Here is a 24,817-nt window from a genome sequence, read left to right as displayed (position 1 = left end):
GGCTTGACGCAGCTGTGGCAGAGAGAGGCCCATCCCATTTTGATTACGCACCAACAGGGGAGGGGGGTCGCTCTGATGTCCTCTCCGGTGCGCTCGGCCAACCCCTGCTGTTGTAATGTAAAGCTGGAGGTATCCTGGTGTAGCCTACCTCCGTATAGAATCCGCTCAAAAGGACCCGGTTCGCAAACGTCGGTGCCTTCGACTTGAGTCGTTTCTGCATCGGAGGGATTCCACAGGCCAAATTACGCATGGAATGGTTTTGGGGGGATTGGAGTAGAAATGCAGCGCCGCACTTCCAGCCCACAACAAGAAGAACCATGTTCAGCTTACATTGCAAGCAAATCTATGACATTCCGTTTTACCCCCTACGACATTGATATGAGTGAAATTTGCTCGGATACCGACGAGGAGTGAAGATAATATAACAGCATACAACACGCTGAAGGACGTTGTTTCCGCTGCGGGCGCCAGTGAACCGAAAACCCCCTGCATTTAGGATTCCTCTTTTCCTTTATTTTTTGATGGAGCTGGAGAACATAGTAGCCAACACTGTACTGCTAAAAGCGAGAGAGGGTAAGTTGACACACGAAGGAGCTTTACGTGCAACTAGTAAGTAGCCTAGGCCTGGCTGTGTCACAGTTTGCGCTCCATATGCAGAAAAGGTGGGAATAATCGTAATGATGACGGCACTAGGTAGCCTGCGGTCTGTCTGAACGGCTACAGCAGGTAAATCCTATACTGATGCAAGAGAGAAGGGAGTATTATGCAATATCACGGGCAGCGTGAACACATCTCCTTCAAATCAATACATATTCACCTAAAAACCAATTAACGGATATTTTTTCTACTCGATTGTGACAGATCATAAGCGTTTTCCCACATATGTAAGGGGGGGGGGTCTATCTGCCTCCAACATCCGCTTTCGCTGTCTGTGCAAATGAATGCACTCTTTCGCAACACATTATACATGCTGAGGCACACACACTAAAGCATGCAAGAAGTATGTTCGCAGAACGGAATACATGTGTAGCAGGCTGGCTGGCATTTGAACGGTGATGTGATGACGTGACCGCTGATTGAAATATATGTACGGGGCTTGCACGGAGGAAGAGAGAGACTGGTTATCAGTGTACATGAACCAATGTCTGAGAAGGCCAGATGCAGCTTGACTTTGAAGCCTGAAATATTAAGGTGTCATTAATGGCTCTTTTTGAGGAAGACTATGGTGGGACGAAGGCCTGCAGTTAAACACCATGCAGTCTTACTGCCATGATTGTTTCTCTTAGAGTATCCTGGAGGTCCCGGAGACTGAAGAGTCATACTTGTAGCTTTTCCATACTAAATTAATTTACCTTTGTATATTCTAAAAACTAAGTACATTTTCTGTGCATGTCAAACATGAACACATCCCACAAGTGCTGCACAAGTTTGGTTGCAGGCAGCACATGGTTTCATGTGGCAACAGTCTCTGTGGAGTTGCGGGGGTGACGCAGAAGATTGCGCGCCTCTGGCAGCTCCTTCCATTTATCTCCCAAGTCCCAATGATGACATATTTGGAGTGGAGGAAGTCTACGGAGATGGCAGGGAATCTTTAATGGGAATAAAATAATAATAAAGTCGAACCGGAAGCTGACATGTTGTCAAAACCCCCATAAATGAGGACGCCTCTCGCCTGCGGGTCAATCTGGACGCTTGTTTTATGGGAATAGAGCACGACTGGGTCCGGGTGAATTAAGCCTCATGAATTAATAAGAGTGGTTAATGACCCATGACAGATCTTGCTTGTCCCAGCTGCTCCATTGGTGCTCATCCAGTCTGCACCCCGACAGTGTGCGAGAGAAAAGGGCAATTCACAATTCTCATTAAGGGATGAAATGGTTCTTTGAGTGGATTGAAGCACGCCTTTCTCAGTGGCCCTACAAACACAGCTATTGGAAAGCAGATCAACAGTTAAGAGTTAAAGACCTACTTCACTGGTGGAAATATGAAGGTGTATTGAACTCTGAGATCCTATGTAGTATAAATGTGCAAACATTTTAGAAATCGGTTCATCCTAGCCTGAGAAAAGGCAGAAAGAGTGTTTTATGTTCGCACTGTCTAACCCTACATTCTCCCATCTGTGACATCACACATGTTAAATTGTAGGGTTAGGATTAACAGGACAGCTTGGCTAAGGGAAGACAGAGGAAAGACTGAGGGAAGAAACACCCGTTGAAACATGTTACAGGTTGTTGTGAAAGTATCATTGGTTGTGTGTCCTTTTTAACCGTGTGAATCATTAGAGGTTTTATCTTACAGGGCCCAGTGCCAAAAACGGATCCCTGTGTGCCCGTGGTAACCCTCCCCAGCCACCTCTCTCACTCACATGTACGGTGGCGTACAGTATGGCGAGACGGCAGAGGCTCATTTTAGGTCACATACCAGCAACAGCGAGCGAATGTGAATGGAGCCAATAAGTGTGTTTATTCCTGTTTGTGTATGCGAGTGCATCTCGAGCCGGAGCTGAAGCGAGAGGCATGCATCCTCCGTCCAAAAACGCTCATGGGGGAAGCACAACAGGAAGGCCCCAGCTTACATTGCGATCTTCACCATGTTTTGAGCCAGTGTCCACACACACTTCCCAAAGCAGCAAAACAAGTGTGAGTGGCAGCGAAGAATAGACATAAAAAGCTATTGACGTCTCCAGGCCAGGAGCGGCCAAGTGAGCCCTGTGCCAACCTCACATGGCTTTTTGGCTCTTCTGTGTCAGCCATGACTGATCTGACAGTAGGCTACTGGTCTAGGGTTCACCGCCAACATCTTGTGAAAACTATACAGTATTGTCATATGGGTTAAACCCTTTACTTTAAAAGGATTGACTATCAATATGATCCTTCATAAGAGTCACGAGTGGAAAACATTACTGATTGATTTCCATAGAAAAATAGCAGTTCTGATCACATCCAACCATACCCTTAAGTGACCGCTTACATAAAGCCAAATGTTATTATACCCAGTGAGATGCAGCCCATAAGCTATTTAATCAAATTGATTGTTACATAACCAAATGAGTGGGCTACTGCCATCTGAGCTCCATCTTCCTGTGGAGCTGCTCTCTGGTCTCTGCGGAAGATACTTTATGGATGATGAGTGTGCGGTGAAATGAAACACCCATCTCCAGCTTGGTCATCTGAGTATCATCTCACCGCTAACGGCACTATGTTAGCCATGTCAGAGAAGTACAGGTGTGTTTTGGGATCTTAAAATGCTATGCTGTGTGAATATGTCAGCTAAGCAAATTGGGAAGGGGGGGGGAGAGGGTGGTGGTCATTCAAGCCTGATATGGTTGTTTGGATTTGCCTTTTTTAAATGTGTGCTGACATAAATGTAGATTGAGTAAGCAGGTTTAAAACCAGGGTATACTCGAGGTGTGTGTGTGTGTGTCGGTAAACAGATGAAGGGTGTGGGGATGAATTCCTTTGTTACAATGTAACTTGAACCAAGCCACTCTGACGAGAGCAACATCAGTGCAGTAGACCCTGAGCTTATTATGTGTGTGTGTGTGTTTCTGCCCATTCACAACTCTCTGGCAGCGGTCGCGGATTCCAAGCCAGGCGAGCGAACGTCATCGGCTGTCTAAGTGAATGAGAGTAAGGGGGAAAAACTGCATTGCTGCATCCAGATGCCTCTCTTGACTCGTGGAGCGGAGATGGGGTATTTGGTTTGGGCTACAACACAGAATTCCACTCTGATGCCTGCTAGCTCCGCGTTCGGTCTTTCGTGTTTTTGCAGGTTGTAGTTGCACAAGAAAAAAAAATACCCTCTGTCACATTTGGTGTACAATTCAGGACAGGGAACGGTTTCATACAGTTCATGAAAAATGATACAAACATTGATCTCCATGGTACAAAGACCCGAGTGGGAAAGTATTAGTTTCTTTTCAGGTAATGAAATCGAGACATGATAGTGAAGGAAACATCGCAGCTGCTCTCTCCATTAGATTTGCCTCTTTTTTCTTTTCTCCTTCAGCATTTTCACAAGCCAAATGTCATTTGAGAACCAGCCTTGTTGAAATATGTTTTAGAAGACTGTCAAGCCTGTGATCCTCTACATTGGTTATCAGCCTGTGGACTCGTTCTTTAAAGAGTCAAGGACCTAGTTTGACAGCCTTTAATTACAACAATTAGTCGATAAAAGAAAATAGTGGAACAAACGAGAATCAAATGGAAACTATTTTCATAATTATTTTACAAGCATTTGATGTCAAATATGTGATCATTGCAGTTTCTCCATATGGGATGTTGCTGTTTTTCTCTGTTCGATATGATTGTAAACTTGGGAACATGTTCAGGTTTTGGACTGTTGGTCAGACAAATCAAGGCATCTAAAGATGTATTTGTGATCTGAGAAACGTAAATGGGCTTTCTTTCACTCCTTTTTAACTTAGCAGGTATCTGAAATTGGTCCAGAATTATTGGGCTTTTTATATATGTTTGTGCTGAAGTGTAAATGGGAAAGTACATAGAGCAAAGTTCCTAAATATGGTGGTATCCAGTCATTTGGGATTGTTCAGTGCCCAGACAGCAACAAACCCTGAATGGATTTCGTTGTGTGTGTGCGAAACCAATGATATTATCTTTTGCAGTTGTTTTTTTGATCCCATTGCACTCAAGAGTGCTACAGGCCATCTTAACAGTTATTAAAAGATGCTATGCATGATACAAGATAAGCCTAGTTAACAGACATGAGGTACATTTCTGTACAAGCGATTTGTGTCGGTGGCTTCGAGTGCCTGCTGCAAGGAGAGGGGGGGTTGCTTCATCATGTGATGCTGCAGCAAGTCTCAGCAGGCCGGGGAGCCGCTATCGATAGGAGTAACAGTATTCTAGGGAAATGAGCTGGGTAACCTGTTTGAATATGCAACCCAAACACACAACACAGATCTTTGTTGTCCCGTCTGATCCTCCACCTGTCAGCTCAATGGTAATGTCAGTTTGAATAATGTAGAGTAGACTCCTCCACTCTGTTGTCACATACAAACTTTCTCTCCCACTTCCACTCAAACAAAAACACTTGCCTGCAGCGCTCATCCCTCAGGACCTTTCTGAAAGGACGGACCCAATGACATAATGCTGTCGTCTTTCAGTGGTTAGAGAGCCTTAATGGAGGGGAGAGTAAAATGCATGAGAGGAAAACCAGCTTGTCATTTCCTCACTGGATTCTTCTTATGGGAAAGAAGCAGAGCTGTTTGGGACCCATTCTTACACATCTCATTTTTATTACATCTTTCAGAGATGATTCACTTAAATTATTGAAGAAGCAGTTGAGTTTATTTTCATGTTTTAACTTCCTGGCATGTGTTTTAGGAGCACTCAGCCTGCAAACGTAGTCGTAGACCCCCAAGTGTTTACTGGCAGTCAGGTTAACTGATAATAGTGATAATATAAAGTTGGGAAAACTAAAATGTTAAGCCATGCCAGTGAAATATTTCAGCTGTGAGATGGATTTAAATTCATACAGACATGTATGGTCCCTCTGACTCCCCATGGGATGAAGCCTACTGACTTTGGCTCTCCTGTAGTTCCACCAGTGGGTTGACATTTATGGTTTTGATGGAAATGTCTAAACAACGAATGGATGGTTTGTCATGAAATTTGCTTCATTCATTCAACCTTTATGCATACTCTCTAGGGATCATTGAGGGCTGACCCTCATTACTAATGACCTCACTGCAAATAAAACGATGATGTTAAAACAACACAAATACAATGCAAAGTTAAAACAACCACAAAGAATAGTATAAACAAAGGAAGGCTCAGACAGGATGAACTGTAATCATTTTGGTGATATGTTAAATTTTCATTGGTAACACTTCACAATAAGGTACACAAAAGAGTAGTTACTGTTCCAAAAGAGAGTAGCTACTCTTCCAAAAAGAGTAGTTACTCTTCCAAAAAAGAGTAGTTACTGTAGTAGTAGTTACTGATCCCAGAAAAGTTTATTTGACAATTACATGCAGAGCGGGTGACTTAGAGATCGGATTTATGAAATGCGCACCCTATATATGTGATCACTGTATAAATATAGAGCAATTTAACACGTATAGTAACATAAATATATCACTTACTTCACCTTTAAATGTGTGTTTAATGTTGTATAGCAAATGTTAGCATGCTAACAAGCTAAACTAAGATGCTAAACACAAGCATGTTAGCATTGTCATTGTTTGTAGCAGTGGCGGCTCGCCCATAGAGGGCGATAGGGCGCCGCCCTCCTTGAGCCATATCAGCAAAAAACGAAAATATAATAATGAATAATAATGATTTTTTTTTAATAATCATAATTTATGATTTCAATACAGTTTTTACCTGCATCTAAGTCTGAATATCATTGTACAATCAGCGTCTGTGCTCTGTACCGTCACTCTGGGGCGATGTCGGGCTGGTTGAAAATCGCCCCCAGCGCTCTCATAGACATCAATGTAAAACTTTTTTTTTTCAAACTGCAAGCCTCGCAATGCAATCTCTATGGGTTCCGGGGGTGCTCGCCCTAACGTGTTGTCGTCATACGTACAGTAAACAATAAACCAATTACAGTGACTGATACAGTCACATGTCCAGTATGCAGCCCAGAGCGGTCATATTCAAGACCAACACAACTTTATATCAACTCAGGCTAGGCTGGCAAGCTACTTACTTGATCGGACTCGGACTAGGTCTTTCCCAGACAAAATGTAACCATCAAGCAAGTATCTACCAAGATGGATTGGGGGATCTTATAAACGCGGATTTTCACGGGGCTCGTTTGAACGGCTAACGAGGCTAGCAGGATGCTAATGCGCTAACGCTCTGTCCTGCTGCCGCTGCATGATGATATGGACTGTATACTGGCTTTTTATCCATCCTGATGGCAGCACAGAGACCGCATGAATAACTTTGGGTGTCACCCCTATGCATCATCTCTCAGAAAAGGTAAAACAAACATTAAACATCAATCTGCATATACGAGCCAGCGCCGTTCAACAGCTGATCGGCTATTGAACGGCGATCAGCTGTTGATCGTCGTTTAGCTGACAGCTGCTTTCACCGTCCGACATAAACCCGCCTACCAAGTGCTGTAGACAGTAGTAACCCAAACCAATGTGATGATTAGCACTGTTAATGTTGCACATGCTATGCCAGCATCCATTTTTGTCTCCTAACTTTTAAAGGAAGCCTATCTGAGGAGCACACTGGTAGATGACAAGTTATCTGTGATGGCCACAGCCGGATAATTAAATCATTTTAGAGCTAAAATAATTTTATTCAAGAAATTAACTAACTTAATTTCCAAAAATACTGTACAGTGCAATGCTTGTCTAATGTTGCCAGAGTGGTTATGCCAGATGAACAGGAAAAACAAACAGTTAAATGCAATATGACATTGTCATATGCTATCTGATTTAGGTTAATTTTGGGTCATATTTCCCATCATGGCAACAATTGCCCCCCCTGAGATTATTGTCAGGAGCCGCCACTGGTTTGTAGCCTATGTTTATGTTACAGCCACACGCTGCTGTTAGCATGTCTTGCTGAGGCACATTTGGTACTGGGCACAGAATTTTGATAGAAGAAGTTGAGAGTGAAAGTGTTTGTCGTTTTTTGTTTTGATAGTTTAACATTTGGATGCTGCTACATGGAGATATTCCACCCAATTCAACGATGGCAATGGAACTTCACTGGGAAATGTTTAAAGAAGAGCGTTTTCAAATTGTTGCTCCAATTTTGTATGCAAATAAATATTCCATACTGACAAGTTTTCAGCACTGTTTTCAAGTGAAATGGAAAGAAACCTGTCCACATCAACAGTTCTAAGTCAGTTTTTGTGTGTGATTTCTAAAGAAGTATATTGCACTGGCTTTTTTCTTGGCTCTCCGTCTTCTCCCTGTAGCTGATGTGCACGGAGAAATTAACCAGAGAAGAAGCTGAGATACCCATCTCTCCATCCACAACGTGCCACAAGGCTCGCTGTGTTTTGAGTAGGAGTGTGATCCATTTTTTCACGAGTGGAAAGATTCAGCTCCCTGGCTCTTACTATCTCTATTGTTATTGCTGCCGCCACTACCCACACATACAGTATACATAACTCCACTGGATGCAACAAGTGTACGCCTGTTCTCTGGGGGTTGTTGAGTGGAATTCTGGGAAATATAGGAGATAATTATCTAAAGTAGAAGTAGACAAGGTGGGCTGAAGCAAAGTGGATGCTGAAAAAAAATGTGAATTTTAACAGCTCTTCACTTAAGTACTCCAGGAATGCATTGAACAGCCAAACTAGTGATATCAATTTTCCCTGTGTCAGACAGTTGATTAGCTATGCAGCATTTTATCCTGTCTTGATGCACTACACGGCCTGAGATTGGCTTCCTCTGCTCTGCATTGCTGCCATATCTCTTCAATGGAGCATTCAATAAATATTTGATGCACATTAATCAATACTGTATCTGATGAAGCTTCCTGAAGTATGAGGAGCCAAATGTTAGACTGTGCACCTTTTCTGTATATCCATGCAAAGTCATGTACCCACACACCCACACACACAACATGGTCAGAAATTATAGTGCTCAAAATTTGAAGAGGCCTTATAATTTATGATGTTAACATTTTTAATGAGGAAATGTAGTCATGTATATTAATAAGACAATGGTTTTGTATGAGAACCTATAGCCTGAGTACGCTTTAAAGTACATTCTGAGAGAGAAATAGGGTAGTTTAGAACATCTAATATTATAAAAACTAATAAATAAAACTGTTCAAGGCTTGCTGTGAGTTTTCAAACAATTTTTAAAATTAAAATTTCACCCAGGTATGACCAGAATGCCCCCTAAAGCCAGATAAACTTGGTAAAAGCTGAAACGGCAACTTCCTCGCTGTAGTTAAGCTCAGTTAAGACCATAACACACTCTTTGATATCTTTTTTTTTCTTTCTTTTGAGGGATGTTGCCATAACAGGGACAAAAGAACATGGAATGTCAACAAAGAAGCAAGAAGTGGAACAAACGAATAAAGAGTGTTTGTTTCTGCACAAAAAGGAAATGGAGAACAGAGAGAATAGAGAATGCTTGAGAGGAGCAATGTAATCACTTTAACCCTATATCCAGGATGTGTGTGCGTTCGTGTGTGTGTGTGTGTGTGTACGTACAAGGCCTTGTTCAATACTATCTATCTACATATAGTGCACCATGTGTTTCATCAGTTTGATTAGTTGGATATCTTGTTTTCATTGGAGGCACTTTCCTCAATGTTTGCTCCGACCGAAAGAAGAAATAAAATCCTCCCCCCCTTCAGAGATTCAGGATTACATTGCCATAATGTTCGCCCTATCAAAACATTTATGGAGGTGAACAAACACGCCAACACGGCGGCAGAGCCTAGGAGCGTCCTATTATGGCCAGCTTCATGTGGACTATGCTCTGTCCTGCCATATCTTTATGGATGAGCAAACAGTGTGTATTACCTAGCCTGCCCTGCCCTGTGTGTGTGTGTGGTTGGTTGTGTGTGTGTGTGTGTGGTTGGTTGTGTGTGCAGTGCTTTGATCCGACACCCTGGTGGGTTATATAATTTTAGTTTATTGAATGCCGCCCCCCACTCCCCTCCTTCCCTCAATGTATCCAATATTTTATATATTTTTGGAACAGGAAACATGTGGCACATGACTCTTCCAAGACAGGAAATGTAGCCTGCCTTCTGCTGCTGTTGTGAGATTTCTGCCCTTGCATGCATGTTTTCACACTGAGTATCTCCTTGCATATGGTTGTTGAACTCTTATGAACACACACACACAAACATACACATACACACACACTTGCAGACACAGTTACTCTAGTCTCTAGCGACAACTGTCGCAGCTCACCAGCTCTGAGGTCATGGACCGGTTTGATCACCTTGGTTTGTATGAACACAGCTCGTGCCCTTGGGCTGGTTGCTATTTATAGAAGTAATGTTTAAAAGGACATAAAGACAGGAAAATAGTTGCACTTGTTTACTTTTTCTGAAAGCTTTTAAGCAAAGAATTTGCCCTGAGAATACATGTCTAAATAAATGTGAAACACATGGACAAGTAGCTTGTATGCTAAATACAGCAACGTTGTTAAGGTCAAGTTAGAATCATGTTTTATTGTCAATGCAGAAACCCTCACTGTGCTGGGACACAGCTGTACGCTAGCATCAATAGTGCTGATAAGATCTCCCTTTTATTGTCTATGGCTGATTTTGAGTTTATGACCCCTCATTAAGTGGTTTAACATGTGACCTCGGTTCCCCCCCACCCCAGCAGCCAAAAGAATAGTCGAGTGTTGTCAGGTAAAAGGTGTACGTCACAGATATTTGCTTTGAGTGCGTTAGCAGATGTTACAGCCGGAGTTATTATTGTGATGATAATAATAATTAGGACTATGTGGACTGAGAGGCTCGTTCAGGATGGCAATAAGGCGGCTGGACAGAGGGACCGACATGACATCATGTTGGAACAGGACAACAAAGAGCTTCTTCCTGCTATAGTCCTCCCCTTCTGCTCAGGTCTGGGCAGCGTTTCCCGCAGCTTCCTATGGCACACAGGCCACACACACAAACACACACTTGCTGCAGTCAAACTAAACCTCAGAACTAACCATAAAATGTTCCCCGTTTCAATAACAGGTTTTTCCCACATAGAAAAAAGAGGAGGATGGCGCTACTGCTTAATAAGGCCTCAACAGTTCAGTGTTGGAGTTGAATCATGAACAACTTGATTGGGATTGGTTCATTATCTTTATTTACCCCTCTTACTTTGTACAAGCAATATGCAAACATTCCGACATGTTTTGCTGTACAACCCAACACAAGCTCATCTGGAAAGGTGTCATTTATTTCCATGCATCTCTATCTCCATTTCTCTGTCTGGCTAGAGATGGATATCTAGCACTGTATCATCTAGATGATCCTTCCAATAAAGTAAAACCCAATGAATCTCACTGCAGAGAAGCAGGAAGAGGATGTTTTTGCCAATGCAAACCTCTCTCCTTTGCCAGATAATGATCTTCTTGTGTATTTATCACTCGTGTTTTGCATACGCAAAGACACTGGCCCTTACCTGCAGCTGTAATGCAAATGGGTTCCACGTAACAAGCATTTGGGACATTGTGGGAGAGGAGGAAGACTTGGAGAACAAAGGCATTTGTATCATTGGCTGGTGGCGGTTGGCTTCACTGCATTGGTACCTCGCCGACCACCATGGTGTGACTCAAGCGCAAGGCTGACATTTAACACATCACACAATTGAGAATGAGTGAGAGATGGATGATCAGAAAGCAATAATCAGTTGTTTGATGATGGAGGAGATGAGCATAAAACTTCACAGATGTCGACATAAATGAAAGTGTAAGTGTAGACAATAGCACACATTCAGAGCACTCCTCCCTGCCACTTTCACACACTCTGTCGCGGATGCTGCTGTTACATATATGCCAGATGCACAGTGAGAGTTTCAGGATGTGGTTTCGTCTGGTTGTCCATAGCAGATCTGACTGCATATCTGAAGTGACAGTCTAGGTGTGTGGGTGTGTGTGCGCACTCACTCCAGACGTGGTAATGGATTGACTTCTTTTGTGTGTCAACACTTAATGAAAATAACCTCACAGCTAAGCAGGGCGATTTTGAATGTGTTGGTGGATGCGGCCTGTAGAACTGCCCTGAGTTGGTTAAATTAAGCAAGAGGACATTACTAGAGAGAGGTCACAGTGGAAGCACTGTGAGCACGCACGCACGCACACACACACACACACACACACACACACACACACACACACACACACAGATGTTTAGGATGCCGGTAACCCCCTGGTGTCGTGCCAGACGGATGTCGTTCCCCCTTGGCCTTACTTTTTGCTTCCCTTGACATGCCTTGATGATGTCAGAGCTGCTGAGCAGAAACATAAATAATGGGCGGTGACCACACTGCCCTCATGGAACAAATTAGACTGACAAGTTCCTGTGTGCACTGTAGCCACGGTGCAGGGCATAGTTCTACTCATGTGTAAGTGACAGACCATGAGAGAATGAGAATTCCTTATAGATGAAAAAAAATAAATGGGGTTTCAAAGACAAGGAGGTTTATGGAGGAATATTCCTAAGTTTTTATGTTTTGTTAAGCAGGAACGCCAAGTTACTGATCTGGACGTGAAACAAAAAAAAACATGTAAATGGAGTTTTGTTTTGGGTTTATTCCTGCAGCATCTTACCATGATTTTAAAAATGTGTGCCTTTTCTAATGTGGATGTTGATAATCCTTTTATTAGCTTCCCCCTCAGATCTTGTTTGTTACATCCCGCCAGAATATTTCCCCTCCAGCGTGCCGATATGCAACAGCTGACGCCAGCCACTGACAATGCAAAACAGAGTCTGAACCCATTGTAACAAAATAAAAGTCCTGTTTGTTTAACCAGAGATGTCTGAGGACTAAGACCAGATGTATTCGTATATTGCATCGAGGCGGTTAATGTATGCAGACTATTTGCATGTTTGTGGGGAGCGGTTGGGTGTGTTTGTGTCTAGATGTTCAGATCAAAATTGCACCCAATAGACGTCTGATGTTCCTTATATTCATCCTGGAATCAGTCCTAACGTAGTATGTTATAGCTGGACCAATTATATGTATATGCTGACAGGGGTACTTGTGAGAGACTGCTGCTCGATGATTTCATCTGCACTTACTTTACCACACCCTATTTTTTTATTTATTTAAATAATGACGTTAAAGGTTTTATTCAACATGAATATGGAAAGAGTATGCAAGATATGAGGCCCCTTAATAATTGAACACCATCTTCACTGACTGGTAGTAACAGAAATCAGAGGGTTGTGAAATGAATAGCAAAAAAATAAAATATTGTGTTTCTCCTTCTTGATTTTCCTTCATACACTGGTCCACTGAAATACTGTAGCAGTCACCCAGATTTGTGCAACCTACTACAATTAGCCCATAAGTATACATAACATTGTTTCAATGGTCATGATGATGCTCAAAAAGTACAGGAAACCACTGACCTATAAGGATGTTCTGTTTCTATGGCCATAAAGCTGTAAACTCGTGACCTTATCCAACCCTAACGCAAAGGGGCTTGATGGGCCTGAGGCAGTCATTGGCTGGCAGCAACTTTATGGTGATGATGGAGTTGATGTTGACGGACAAAATCCCCAACGGAGTCTGAAAATGAAAGAAAGGGCGCTGGATTGCAGGAAACAGAGAAAGATTGAGAGGTGATGGCAGGAGAAAAAGCAGGAAGGGGGAGAGGAAAATGAGAAATAAATAGGTTTGGAGAGCAGTAAGAAGGAAAGAAAACAGGACACTGAAAGAAATAGGAGGAACTGCATTATTTGTGGTTGTCTCAGCATTGTGTCGGAGTTGAATGGCTGGGTGGAGCAGCGATGTTTGGTACAATTATTTGACTTGATGTTGACCCTTCACAGGAAATCAGTGCCATTTTGGTGGCCGCTTTTAGCCACAAATGCATTACATTAGCATTCATTTTTAGCTGCGAGGCCCCCGTGGGAGGATGACCTTCTCCACTCACTGTGCTCTTGCAGTTTTTGGCAGACATCATGTTTTTATTATAAGAGATTAAAATATTGGAACACACAGCAACGCGGCAGAGTGTGGTCATGGGGCATAACTTTACCTATTAGCTGGTTTTCAGAGAACAACTGGTGCCTAAATAAGGAGGTGTGCCTGTTTATAGCTTGTTTGGTCTACAGTAATGTTGATGAGGGGCAGGTGCTGGCAGCTAATGATTCTCTTAGGGGGATCCTTTGACTTGAGTTATTAATACATTCACACTTGCTGTTTGTCTGTGGTGATACCGTTCTGTGTGTTCCAACTGTGATGACGCGGGGTCCTTTGTCTAAAAGCATATCCCACACAAAGTTATAATAAAGGTTTCTGACAGGCCTTTTTTCGTCGGATCAAAGGTTTAAAGAGTGGATAGGTCTGCTCTGAAGTAATATGCAACTGTCAGCATGCCTGGCTAACATTAGTGGCCTTGTCCTTTCTTCTTTAAGCCAAACTTGTTACCTGAAAAGTAAAAGTGAATGTTTGAAACATAAAGCAAGGGGGCCTGTGACTCTAATATAAGGATATTGTTGTTTTGTGTGGTTGGAGGAAAGTGGGTGGGTGAAACACGTCTGAAATCAGTGCCGATATTTTTCTTTATTTTTTTTTATATATATAGTTTATTTATACAAATTTAATACAAATTTTTCAACACAACACAGAAAGACAAGGATATTTTTCTTTTGTATTCAACAAAAACATGTAAGTGAATAGACTTGTTATAGTAATGTTTCTTTTTCCTTTGGTGGCAAGTTAGCATCAAAAGCCCAATAGAAAGAAGAATACAATCTACCTTCAGGAAAATGAGACTGCTACGGCACTGTCACTGTACTCAAAATGGTTCCACAAGAAATAGTTACTAAACCAATGGTATTTTTCTTTTCTTTTTTTAAATACAAATACAGCTCCTTATTTCTTGAATGAGGCCTGTATGACATCTTATGTTCCAGTCCCACCAAAACATACCAATTTAAAATGTATTGCGTCGTGTCATAGAATATTGCAAAAGGAATGCGGTATATTTGAGATCAACCGATAGAGAGGAGGGAAGGATGAGGAGTTTTGTGATGCAGGAAGATTGATGGGAAAACTGCTAAAGCTCCCACTCAGAGACTCCAGCATGACGTAGTGCCTCTCGCATTCCTGACTTATTACTTAAAGATGTCTGCTTGTCGTTGCTTCTCCTGCTCTCAATGTTGCCTCTCACATCGGGTGAGCCGCTCGCAGCCAATTTCCACCACAGAGCGTGGCTAAAAGGAGATCCCTGTCAGTTCATTAGCATTTAAAGAGAAAATATTTAAAAAATAAAACCCAAACGTACATGATGTAGGGCAATGCAAACTGGGATGGATGGAAAACAGTGAAATCAGTTCTGAGAGATGTGTTTAATCCCGTGCTGTGGACCAGATAAGAGGGCGGAAAGGCTGAGGTGATTTTAACATAGTTTAGATGGGAAGTGTGGAGGTGGTTGAATGCGAAAGGCAAAGTAAATTGGATTAATGGATGACTGCACCGTATGTTTCCCATTAAAGATGCAAAAAGACATTGTGGATGGATTTCGGTTTGTGATGGTGCCTTGCTGCTGCAGGAAGCTGATGCTCGATTATTCAGAGTGGTGGAATCCAGTCTGGCAAAGTCCAGGGTCCTGATGAGAACTGGGCCGGTCAGAATAGGCTTTCTGACTGTCAGACACACACACACACACACACACACACACACACACACACACACACACACACACACACACACACACACACACACACACACACACACACACACTGTCCCACTTTCAGCTACTGCCACAGAGTGAGGATGAATGTTAGTAGAGAGAGAAGATTTTGAAGGAAGAAGTGAGACGTAATATATGAATTATATATACACACTGAGACTGTGATTTCATTAAGGGGAGAGCCGACACATAACCACCACCACTCTTTCTCCCACTCCTTTAATCCATTAGGCCCTCATTTGCTCCACTCTGATGAAAAAAAAACTTTGACAACTTCATAAAGTTCTTTGGTTATAACAATCACCTCTTGTTTGTTTGTTTTTCTCTGTCACCACAGGTGGAGGAGGAAAGCGGAAAGGGAGGAGCAAAAAATGGAAGGAGATCCTTCGCTTCCCCCATATAAGCCAGTGCAATGAGCTGGGTAACTGCATCGGTACGCATTTTCTCACCTGTTTGTCTATTGGAGTCGCAAGAAAATGTGTTATAAAGTGTGTGTGTGTGTGTTTTTTTGTTTGCTTCTGCAGATATGGACTATGTCAGCATCTGTGTGAAACAGCCTATTGGACGGCTTCTCTTCCGTCTTTACTGTGAGACCAAATTAAAACTGCATCGATGCATCCAGCTACTGGACGCAATGGTACACACACACACACACACACACACACACACACACACACACACACGTGGAATCACCACATCAAAGGGACATATTTTAACCAGATGTTTGACATTGGGAATCTGGGAATATCCTTTTATAATTTGCATCAATATAAACAAGTTTTTTAACCACAATCCCCAGTTGTTTGCAGGGCCGTAGTAAACGAGATACTTGGTTTCTGAACGAGGGTGGTGTATAGTGTTATATTTATCCTTTACAACACCAAAAGAGTAGGAGAAAGGATTGAACAGTCTAGCTCACTAGATTACTACCTAGAGTAGTAGCCTGTTACTTCCAAAACATATGGTCACATCATAAACTATAGGCCTACCACATTATTGTGTGATCTAAAGTGTCACATCATCATACGTCATCATCATCTACCGTACATCAACCCTGTGGTACTATATAATACTGTGTAATAGAGTAATGACGGTGGCTCTGCCCTGCTCTTTTTGTGAATTTCCTAGCCAAACATGCAATCAAGTGTTTCATTTTGCCAAATCCCATCAATCCTCAAATCCTCCTCTCTTCTAAAAGTGAAGCACACTATTGAACACACAAACATTAAGGCATATAGCTAAAGCATGCTGCCTACTTATCAGTATAAAGTATCTGGTAGTGTATATCGACTAATGGATGTATCGACTATGCATATTTAGAACCCTAACAAAGCCAGCTTTAGCTCTTTTTTTAAAGTTTTAGCAATGGCATTACATTACACTAGCTAGCTTTAGCGGATGAATGGAACTAGCAATGGTTGTCATTTCAGACAATAAAATCCACGGTTGTCGGATAGATGAGAAAAACTCAGTCTACAATGGAAAGCCTGACAACAACAATTACAAAGGGGTGAGACGCTTGGCTTATAGTCCCGTTACTCAAAACCTTCCCAGGTGTGACTATGTAAGGGTTAGACGGAAAAGCGCACACAACCTTTCCTGGGTGGACACAGGTCACTCTGACACTGCACTCACTTTCATTACAGCTTAACCCGAAAAGTACTCTGTTGCTGGGTCATGCAGCTAGAGGAGACAATTAAACTGAGTAGTGATTATTCAATCAGCCAGGCCCACCCTCCTCCCCTCAACCCCTTCAATCTCTTTCACATGCGTCTAGACGGAATAACTCCCACATGACACATTTAAGTCTTTATCTATGCCCAGAATATCTTTGTGGGCACGTGACAGGGCAGAAAGGACAGCATTGTTTCCCACACCAGCCCCCTCTTTCCAATCCCGACACCCCCTATCCCTCCCCCTCCTGTGCCCCCTTCAGACGCCCACCCCTAAAATTGACCATCACCCTCCGCGAGTGGGGAAACCACTTACACACTCTAAGTCTGCAATCCATGTGACAAGCTCTGAGGGCGCGCTCACTGTTGAGCTTTACACTCACACATTTTTCTGACAATAAACCAGGCCTCAGGGTGATTACAGCAAGGTGCTTGTATGTCAAGTGATCAAATAACCTGCGAGTCCTGTGCAATGATGAAGTTCACTACAAACTGTTTGATTATAATCTAGTCACAGAAACTACAACATAATAAACCAGGGAGGTTAGTGAGATGGGGAAAATGAGTTACAATCATGATACGAAATAAATATTGAGGAGTGTGTAAGCCATGAGAAAGTATGAACACGAACATCTTGTTGGAAGAGGGTGCGTGTGTATATTTGTGTGTTTCAGTCTGTTCAACATAGGAAGGAATGTGCTCGGGGGTTCCAGCAGTTCCTCTTACATCATGAGATGGTGTGTGCGTACAGTTTTGTGTTTGTGTGTGTGAGTGTGTGTGTTGGATCCCCTCTGCTTCCAAAAGGCTAAAGGGGCGTCTTCTTTTCCCTTTGGCTGACCCCCCACTGGCAAAGGGTGGGATTCAGCTCATTTACTCTCTGTGTATGTGTGTGTATGTGTGTGCCTCTGATAACAAAGCCTCAGTTAATCAACACTTGGCAGCAATCACAATTCGCTACTATTCTCCCTCTCTCTCTCCCTCTCTATCTCTCTATTTTTCAATAATATTACTATAGGCCTATATTTACATTTCTGTATGTATTTATTTCTTCCATCGGCTTTTTTCTCTAGTGTTGTGCTGTGGCCTTTTAAGACGGTTTGTCCTTAAGCTCTAGGCTTGTGTGTGTGTGTGTGTGTGTGTGTGTGTGTGTGTGTGTGGTGTGTGTTTTGTAGTGGAAAGCTGGTGACGCTGGTGTGACACACTGTGACACTCCAGGACCTCAAGGAATCCCGCCGTGTTTACTGTGTGGTTGCCAGGCAACGCAGGAGCATGTTGGAAAGAAGCCACTGTTAGAAAGAGCCAGGGCCAGCATGCAGGGCACAGGGCACCATGTTGCTTCCACCCCCTTTTTGAGAGGTTAAAAAGTGCTGGCTACGAAATGCGTCGGTGTGCTTTTGTCCCTTCTGGGAGAAGTCCAGTGTGTAACAGCCAAAGCTGTTTGTGTCAGCGGCCCAATGTGTTCACCAGCAGCACCATATGTTTATGTCAGAGTGACAGCGACACGCAGAGATACAAAGTCACGGGTGTGTGTTTTCGTCACCACTCAACGGCAAATACATATGAAACAACAAATGAACACGTGTTGTCTCATATAAGGCAGAAACGGAACTTGACAGAAGTTTGGCAGTTTGGATAGTTCACTGTTGGAAAGCAGAGCGAGAGGGAGGAAAGTTTAAGATCCGGTTGGAGTCCCTCTGGTCTATGACCGGATCCTCAGTCTTCATCAGCATTACTTAAGAGGATTGGATTTTAAGTGACATGTCCTTTATCTCAGCAGACCTCCTCTGGATAGATGATAATGAAACATTTGAGTTGTATTTATGATTCATGATTTTATTTATTTGTGTTAAAGTTTTATTTGCGGGCTTAGGGTTGGCCTTCCTGTATCCAAATCAAGGGTTAGAGGATGTTGCTCTACAGACTGCAACGCCCCTTGAGAAAAAAATTATATTTTGTTATCTTCAATGTTTTTTTATTGTATCTTCTTCACAATCACTTACAAGCACAACCAAATGGAATAACGTTCACACAAAAGGACAATTTATATATTGTTATTTTGGACTTGATATGACTAGAAAGGGAGTTTTTTTTTGTAGAAGACATTGTTATAGTGCTAAAGCATAATTGTTGTTTGCGAGAGAGGTATACCCACGAATAAATTACTGAACCTCATACTACAATGTGCACATGTGACGAAGTAAATTCAGTGCTTTCCATTTCATCTGTTCTGTTGTCAGTGATGTGATGATGCCATTGTGTCATTCAGGAAGATTATGAGGTGACGCCTGATGAAAATAGAAAGAACCACGGGGACAAGATCATCAAGACTTTCCTCTGCAAACAAGTAGGTTTCTTCATCTGATACGTTAACTTTTTTGTTTTCATTTTTATTCACATTTTGTTTTAATCGTGAACTTGATAACCCGATACACTGGTAGATAGCTAGAAAATAACAATGTAGTTAATGCACCTAATGCACTGATACCATGTTCGATGTAGTGAGTGTAATTAAACAGTAATGTACGTGTGCGAATATGTCACTGTGTGTGTTTACATGTGTTGATGTAGTCACCTCAGCGTGTAGAAATAGCCGAGGTTTTCGCAGACCAGTGCAGAGAGAACCTTGATCTCAGTCCATGTAAGGAGATCTTCAACAACTGCCGCAAGTGAGTTTTTTCTCCTCTCACCTGTCGGCATACCTTTTTTTTTCTCTCTGCCATTTTCTCAAAACACGTTAACGTATGACACAAACATCAGCGATATTACTAACTGAATTGTGTGTGTGTGTGTGTGTGTGTGTGTGTGTGTGTGTGTGTGTGTGTGTGTGTGTGTGTGTGTGTGTGTGTGTGTGTGTGTGTGTGTGTGTGTGTGTGTGTGTGTGTGTGTGTGTGTGTGTGTGTGTGTGTGTGTGTGTGTGTGTGTGTGTGGGATCAGGGCCGTTCACGACTACCTGTGTGGAGCTCCCTTCGTAGACTACCAGAACAGCATGTACTGTGACAGATTCCTGCAGTGGAAGGTGCTGGAGAGGTATGCAAATAAATCATTATCATCATGTTATCGTTTTCTAATCCCATCCCAATTGAACTATTTTACATACATTAGCAACACCTTTGAACTGAATGTGGTCCTGTACATCACCCTCACCAACTATGACCTCAATGTTAAGACATACAATTGAATTAACATCTGAAGGACTAAGTAAAGAACATCATAAAAGCAGATTATTTTGGATTGCATTAGTTTGTAGGGTATCCAATAAAGTGACCACTGATTGTGTGTAAAAATGCTTAACACTACAATCATTATTAGTCACGAGTACACGAGAAAAAAAGGAAGGTGGGTCAAAGTCTCAACTTTTGTTAAAGGCCAATGCAAAAAAAGTGAGTCTTAAGCAACGTTTTAAACTGTTCAACTTTACAGGGATCCAGGTTCCATTCATTCACACACAGTCATACCGGTGGTGGTAAACTATGGTAGTAGCCTCAGCTGCCCTGTTATACATTTACAATGTAAATATGAATAACACTTTAACCAGTTTTGTTAGAAGTATTTAGATACTTTGCTGTGTACAGTGTAAAAATACTCCATAATGCTAATTAAAATCCTACATTCAAGATTTTACATAAATTAAAGTACTAAAATAGTATCTGTAGAATGTACTTTAAGTCTTTGAACGACCCTGGGATTGATACATTATTAATAATCATATTATTGGATAATTGTCACTTGCATACATGTAGAAGCAGAATATCACTGCTGTCTTTGGTCAAACTGAAGCTAATTAACAAATTCATAATACAATCAAATCAAGCTTTATTTACAAAAAAGGTAACACATTGTGACAACAATTGGCAGGTGAAAAAACACATTTACTTGGATAGAATCACACTTCACTTCCCAGACACTAAACCGTCTAATATCTTCTGCAGAGTGCATACAGAAGGCTGTTGGAAGTAGAGAGCAGGCTCTCAGAGCAGCCTTGATTGTATTTGTGTCTGGAAAAGTGAAATTGCGTACGAAGGGGCCCCACCCATGTGAACAGGAAGCAGACTCAGGATGGCATTGAATTGCGCAGATGATATCTCCGTCCTAATCAATACTTCACGAGCTCCTATTAATGGATTTCGCTGTGTCTGTGTTCTGTCAGGCAACCGATCACGAAAGACACGTTCAGGCAGTACCGAGTGCTGGGGAAGGGGGGATTCGGAGAGGTAAGAGACGCAGTTGAAGATGATGGTGGGAAATGATAATAATGATTCCAGTAATATGTGAGATATGATCCCTCCCTTTTCAGGTGTGTGCCTGCCAGGTTAGAGCCACAGGGAAGATGTACGCCTGCAAGAAGCTGGAGAAGAAAAGGATAAAGAAGAGGAAAGGAGAGTCCATGGCTCTCAACGAGAAGCAGATTTTAGAGAAAGTCAACAGCCGGTTTGTGGTGAGTAACAACATGAAAGGTGTTATCTGGCGGTGTCTCTTTTCTCTATGGTCTAGCACCTTTCGACACGTTCTCCTCTTTCCCTAGGTGAGCTTGGCATACGCGTATGAGACCAAAGACGCCCTGTGTCTGGTGCTGACCATCATGAACGGCGGAGACCTGAAGTTTCACATCTACAACATGGGCACGCCGGGCTTTGAGAAGGACAGGGTCCAGTTTTACGCTGCTCAAATCTGCTGTGGACTTCAGCATTTGCACAGGGAGTCCATCGTCTACAGGTTAGCATTTCTCAACTGCTATTAGAGATGTGGCTCAGCCCAATTTGACTTCTCAAACCAGATTATTTTATTTGGGTTATTTCAATTTCCTACCGAATCAGGTTTCTCACATAATGAGATTAGTTTGACTAGTTGATACTTTAATTCATTGTTTAATGTTGTTTCTTTTTTCTTTTTCTTTGTAGGGATTTGAAACCAGAGAATATCCTATTGGATGACAATGGTGAGACCTTAGAGTTCGCTTTATATTATTGCACAGCATTTTCGGTTTTGCAGCTGATAAACAGTGTGAAAATACATGAATGATCAAAATGTTGAATATGTTAAATCAGTATCTTGCTACCATGCTCTCTGCTGTCATGCTGCAGGACACATCCGTATTTCTGACCTGGGTCTGGCCATCAAAGTGCCTGAGGGAGAGCTCATCAGAGGCAGGGTGGGGACGGTGGGCTACATGGGTGAGAAACACTGGCCGTCAACATTTCCATGAGTACACATGAGCTGTGTGCAATCACCATAACTTTTTAAGCACAACAACCTGTTTCCTTTTTCTGTGTAGCTCCAGAGGTGATTAACAATGAAAAGTACGCTATGAGTCCTGATTGGTGGGGGCTGGGCTGTCTCGTTTACGAGATGACCGCCGGGCGATCGCCGTTCCGTGCCCGCAAAGAGCGAGTGAAGCGGGAGGAGGTGGAGAGGAGGGTGCAGGAGGAAGAGGAGGAGTATAGCGACAAGTTTACAGAGGACACCAAGGGCATCTGTAGAATGGTGAGCATTTGATGGTGCAAAAACACAAAAATAATTTGTGTGGATGGATGGATGATGAAGATAAGGACAGCACTTCAAGTTTATTAATTTATTGCCAATGCACGCTGAGTAAGGGCGTCTGGCCCGAAACGTCCATGTGGCATCTGAATAAATGAAACTTGTAGTGCTATCTTATCTTGATTTAAATATGTGTGCTTGAAGATTCAACACCCAGTGTTTCATTGTGAGTTTTTTCATTGTGAGTTGAGTGTGTCATTTGTTTGGATGGATGATAAACAATTTGATTATTCATCTATGCTGCTGCTGCTCACCCAGCTGCTGACCAAAGACCCCAAGCAGAGGCTGGGGTGCCTGGCAGACGGAGCAGAGGGAATAGAAGTCCACCCGTTCTTCAAACACATCAACTTTAAGAGGCTAGAGGCCGGAATAATGGAGCCTCCCTTTGTGCCTGATGTGAGTTATTCATACTACTGTACACACTGCATGGTTTTTAAGGTTTGAAACTGTAGGTGAATAGGGTCACATTTTTGACTGATAAATTAAATATCATCATGACACTTTGCCAGTTGATAACTTACATTAAAGCAGTTTCTTTTTTATAAAAAAAATTCAGAAATGTTTTAATGCAAATGTGCCAATATCTAACTAATTATGCGTACATTTGTATCTCTTTAAAAGCCAAAAATCTAGATGTTAGAGATAGCCACAGTCATTTTCACAATCATTTTGTTACCAAAGTTTTTCAAAGATTTTGGATACAGGCATTTTTCATTTTATAAATAAAAAAAATTGTATGTGCAGGTCTTAAAATGCATTTTCAGCATGTTCCTAAGGAGAAAATGTATCATAAATCAATACAATTAAACAACATATGGAAGAATCTTTCTTTATTGACATTCAGAATAGTGCTGCTAAGAAGGATCATGGAAAGTTTAGTCGATGTAAGGGTTTTAGAAGTTGAGATTTTTAGTTCAGAGTATTGAAAAAAATTAGTGTTGAGATAATGGCTGTTAAAGATGGTTTTAGGAGAAATATACAGATAAAAAACCAACAAGGTTTAGTCAAACAAACACCTAAATGTACATTTTGGACCTTATATTTATACTGGTATGAAAGAAGACATTTTATGGAAGCAAAATAGCAAAATCTGACATTAAGCTGATAGTCCTACTACAAGGTATTTTCAAGAACAGCAAAAAAGATCCCATGTTTGTAAATGATCTGCTATGATAAACTTGTGTCCTGTTTTTTTCGTGGTCTTTGCCCTCTCCCAGCCTCGGGCCGTGTACTGTAAGGATGTTTTGGACATAGAGCAGTTCTCCACAGTCAAGGGAGTAAATTTGGACCAAACTGACAATGACTTCTACTCCAAATTTACAACAGGCAGTGTTTCCATCCCATGGCAGAATGAGGTAAGTGTGTGCACTTAATATGACATCTTTTCAGCTGCTCGCTCCGTGCAGTTTGTATAACTGCTAGAAGGAGTGACTTAACGAAGTTGTCTCCCCTTCTTGTCTTTTCTCCTCTCCCTCTCTCATTCAGATGATAGAAACTGAGTGTTTCAGAGATTTGAATGTGTTTGGGGCTGTAGGAACGAGAACTCCCGATCTGGACTGGAATCAGCTGCCAGAGCCCCCCAGACGCAGCCTGCTGGACAGGATCTTCAGAAGACATGTAAGTGAGCACACAAACACACACAGAACACTGATGAATCCATATAAATGAACTCACACAAAACCTTATTTATCTCTCTTTTTTTTTGCTGCAGCACCCAGAGGTGTCTATTTCCCACAGCCGTGTGCAGTCTTCCAGTGTAAACTCTGTGGACTCCATGTCCAACTCTGCCCCCTAGTGGCACAGCAACAGTGTGGGAGCCACACACACACACTCAAAGGGAAGGAGCTCCAAGGGGCTTCCCTGTTGCTGATTGGTTCACAGCTGGGGCCCTGAGCAGCAGCCGGAGATAGCCTGTCTAAAAGCCTAAATGGTCAGACCATGGGAGGGTGGGTGGGGGGAGGGGGATGGGGTGGGGGGGGTTTGACCAGGCCCCGAGAACCCCCGGGCATTTGTAGTGGGATGATCAATGTTGCGGAGACGTTTGGAACTATTCGGACAAACCTTACTTACCCTCAGGATTGTTGGACTGTAGAAATAGAGCCACTGATGTTGATGAAAACGGGAAAAGGATATAAAAGAAGCTAATATTCAGGGGATCCACTGTATAAGAAAGACCACCACAAAGGATAGAAGATGGGGTCTTGGTGAATTTTAATTTTTTTCTCCAGAAAAGGAATTTTTTATTTTCATTAATTTTCAGTGCTTTACTTTCTGG

General features: G+C 42.2%; 1 protein-coding gene across 2 annotated transcripts; it reads left to right on the top strand.

The window, feature by feature from the left end:
• grk5l (G protein-coupled receptor kinase 5 like) lies at positions 1-24,474 on the top strand. 2 transcript variants are annotated; one of them, XM_080051573.1, is made up of 16 exons: positions 1-573; positions 15,669-15,752; positions 15,856-15,968; positions 19,271-19,348; positions 19,573-19,670; positions 19,939-20,031; positions 21,152-21,215; positions 21,299-21,439; positions 21,527-21,717; positions 21,903-21,940; positions 22,086-22,175; positions 22,277-22,485; positions 22,801-22,938; positions 23,760-23,897; positions 24,028-24,159; positions 24,254-24,474. In XM_080051573.1, the coding sequence occupies exons 1-16, from the start codon at positions 522-524 to the stop codon at positions 24,335-24,337; spliced, it is 1,743 nt and encodes a 580-aa protein (XP_079907699.1). In that variant the 5' UTR covers positions 1-521; the 3' UTR covers positions 24,338-24,474. The 2 variants fall into 2 exon arrangements, with proteins under 2 accessions (XP_079907699.1, XP_079907698.1); XM_080051572.1 differs by having other exon boundaries at positions 15,669-15,764.
• Positions 24,475-24,817: the final 343 nt, after the last annotated feature.

Source organism: Ammodytes marinus, assembly GCF_949987685.1.
Source record: "Ammodytes marinus genome assembly, chromosome: 2".
NCBI lineage: Eukaryota > Metazoa > Chordata > Actinopteri > Uranoscopiformes > Ammodytidae > Ammodytes > Ammodytes marinus.
This window is presented reverse-complemented; position numbering and strand designations above follow the sequence as displayed.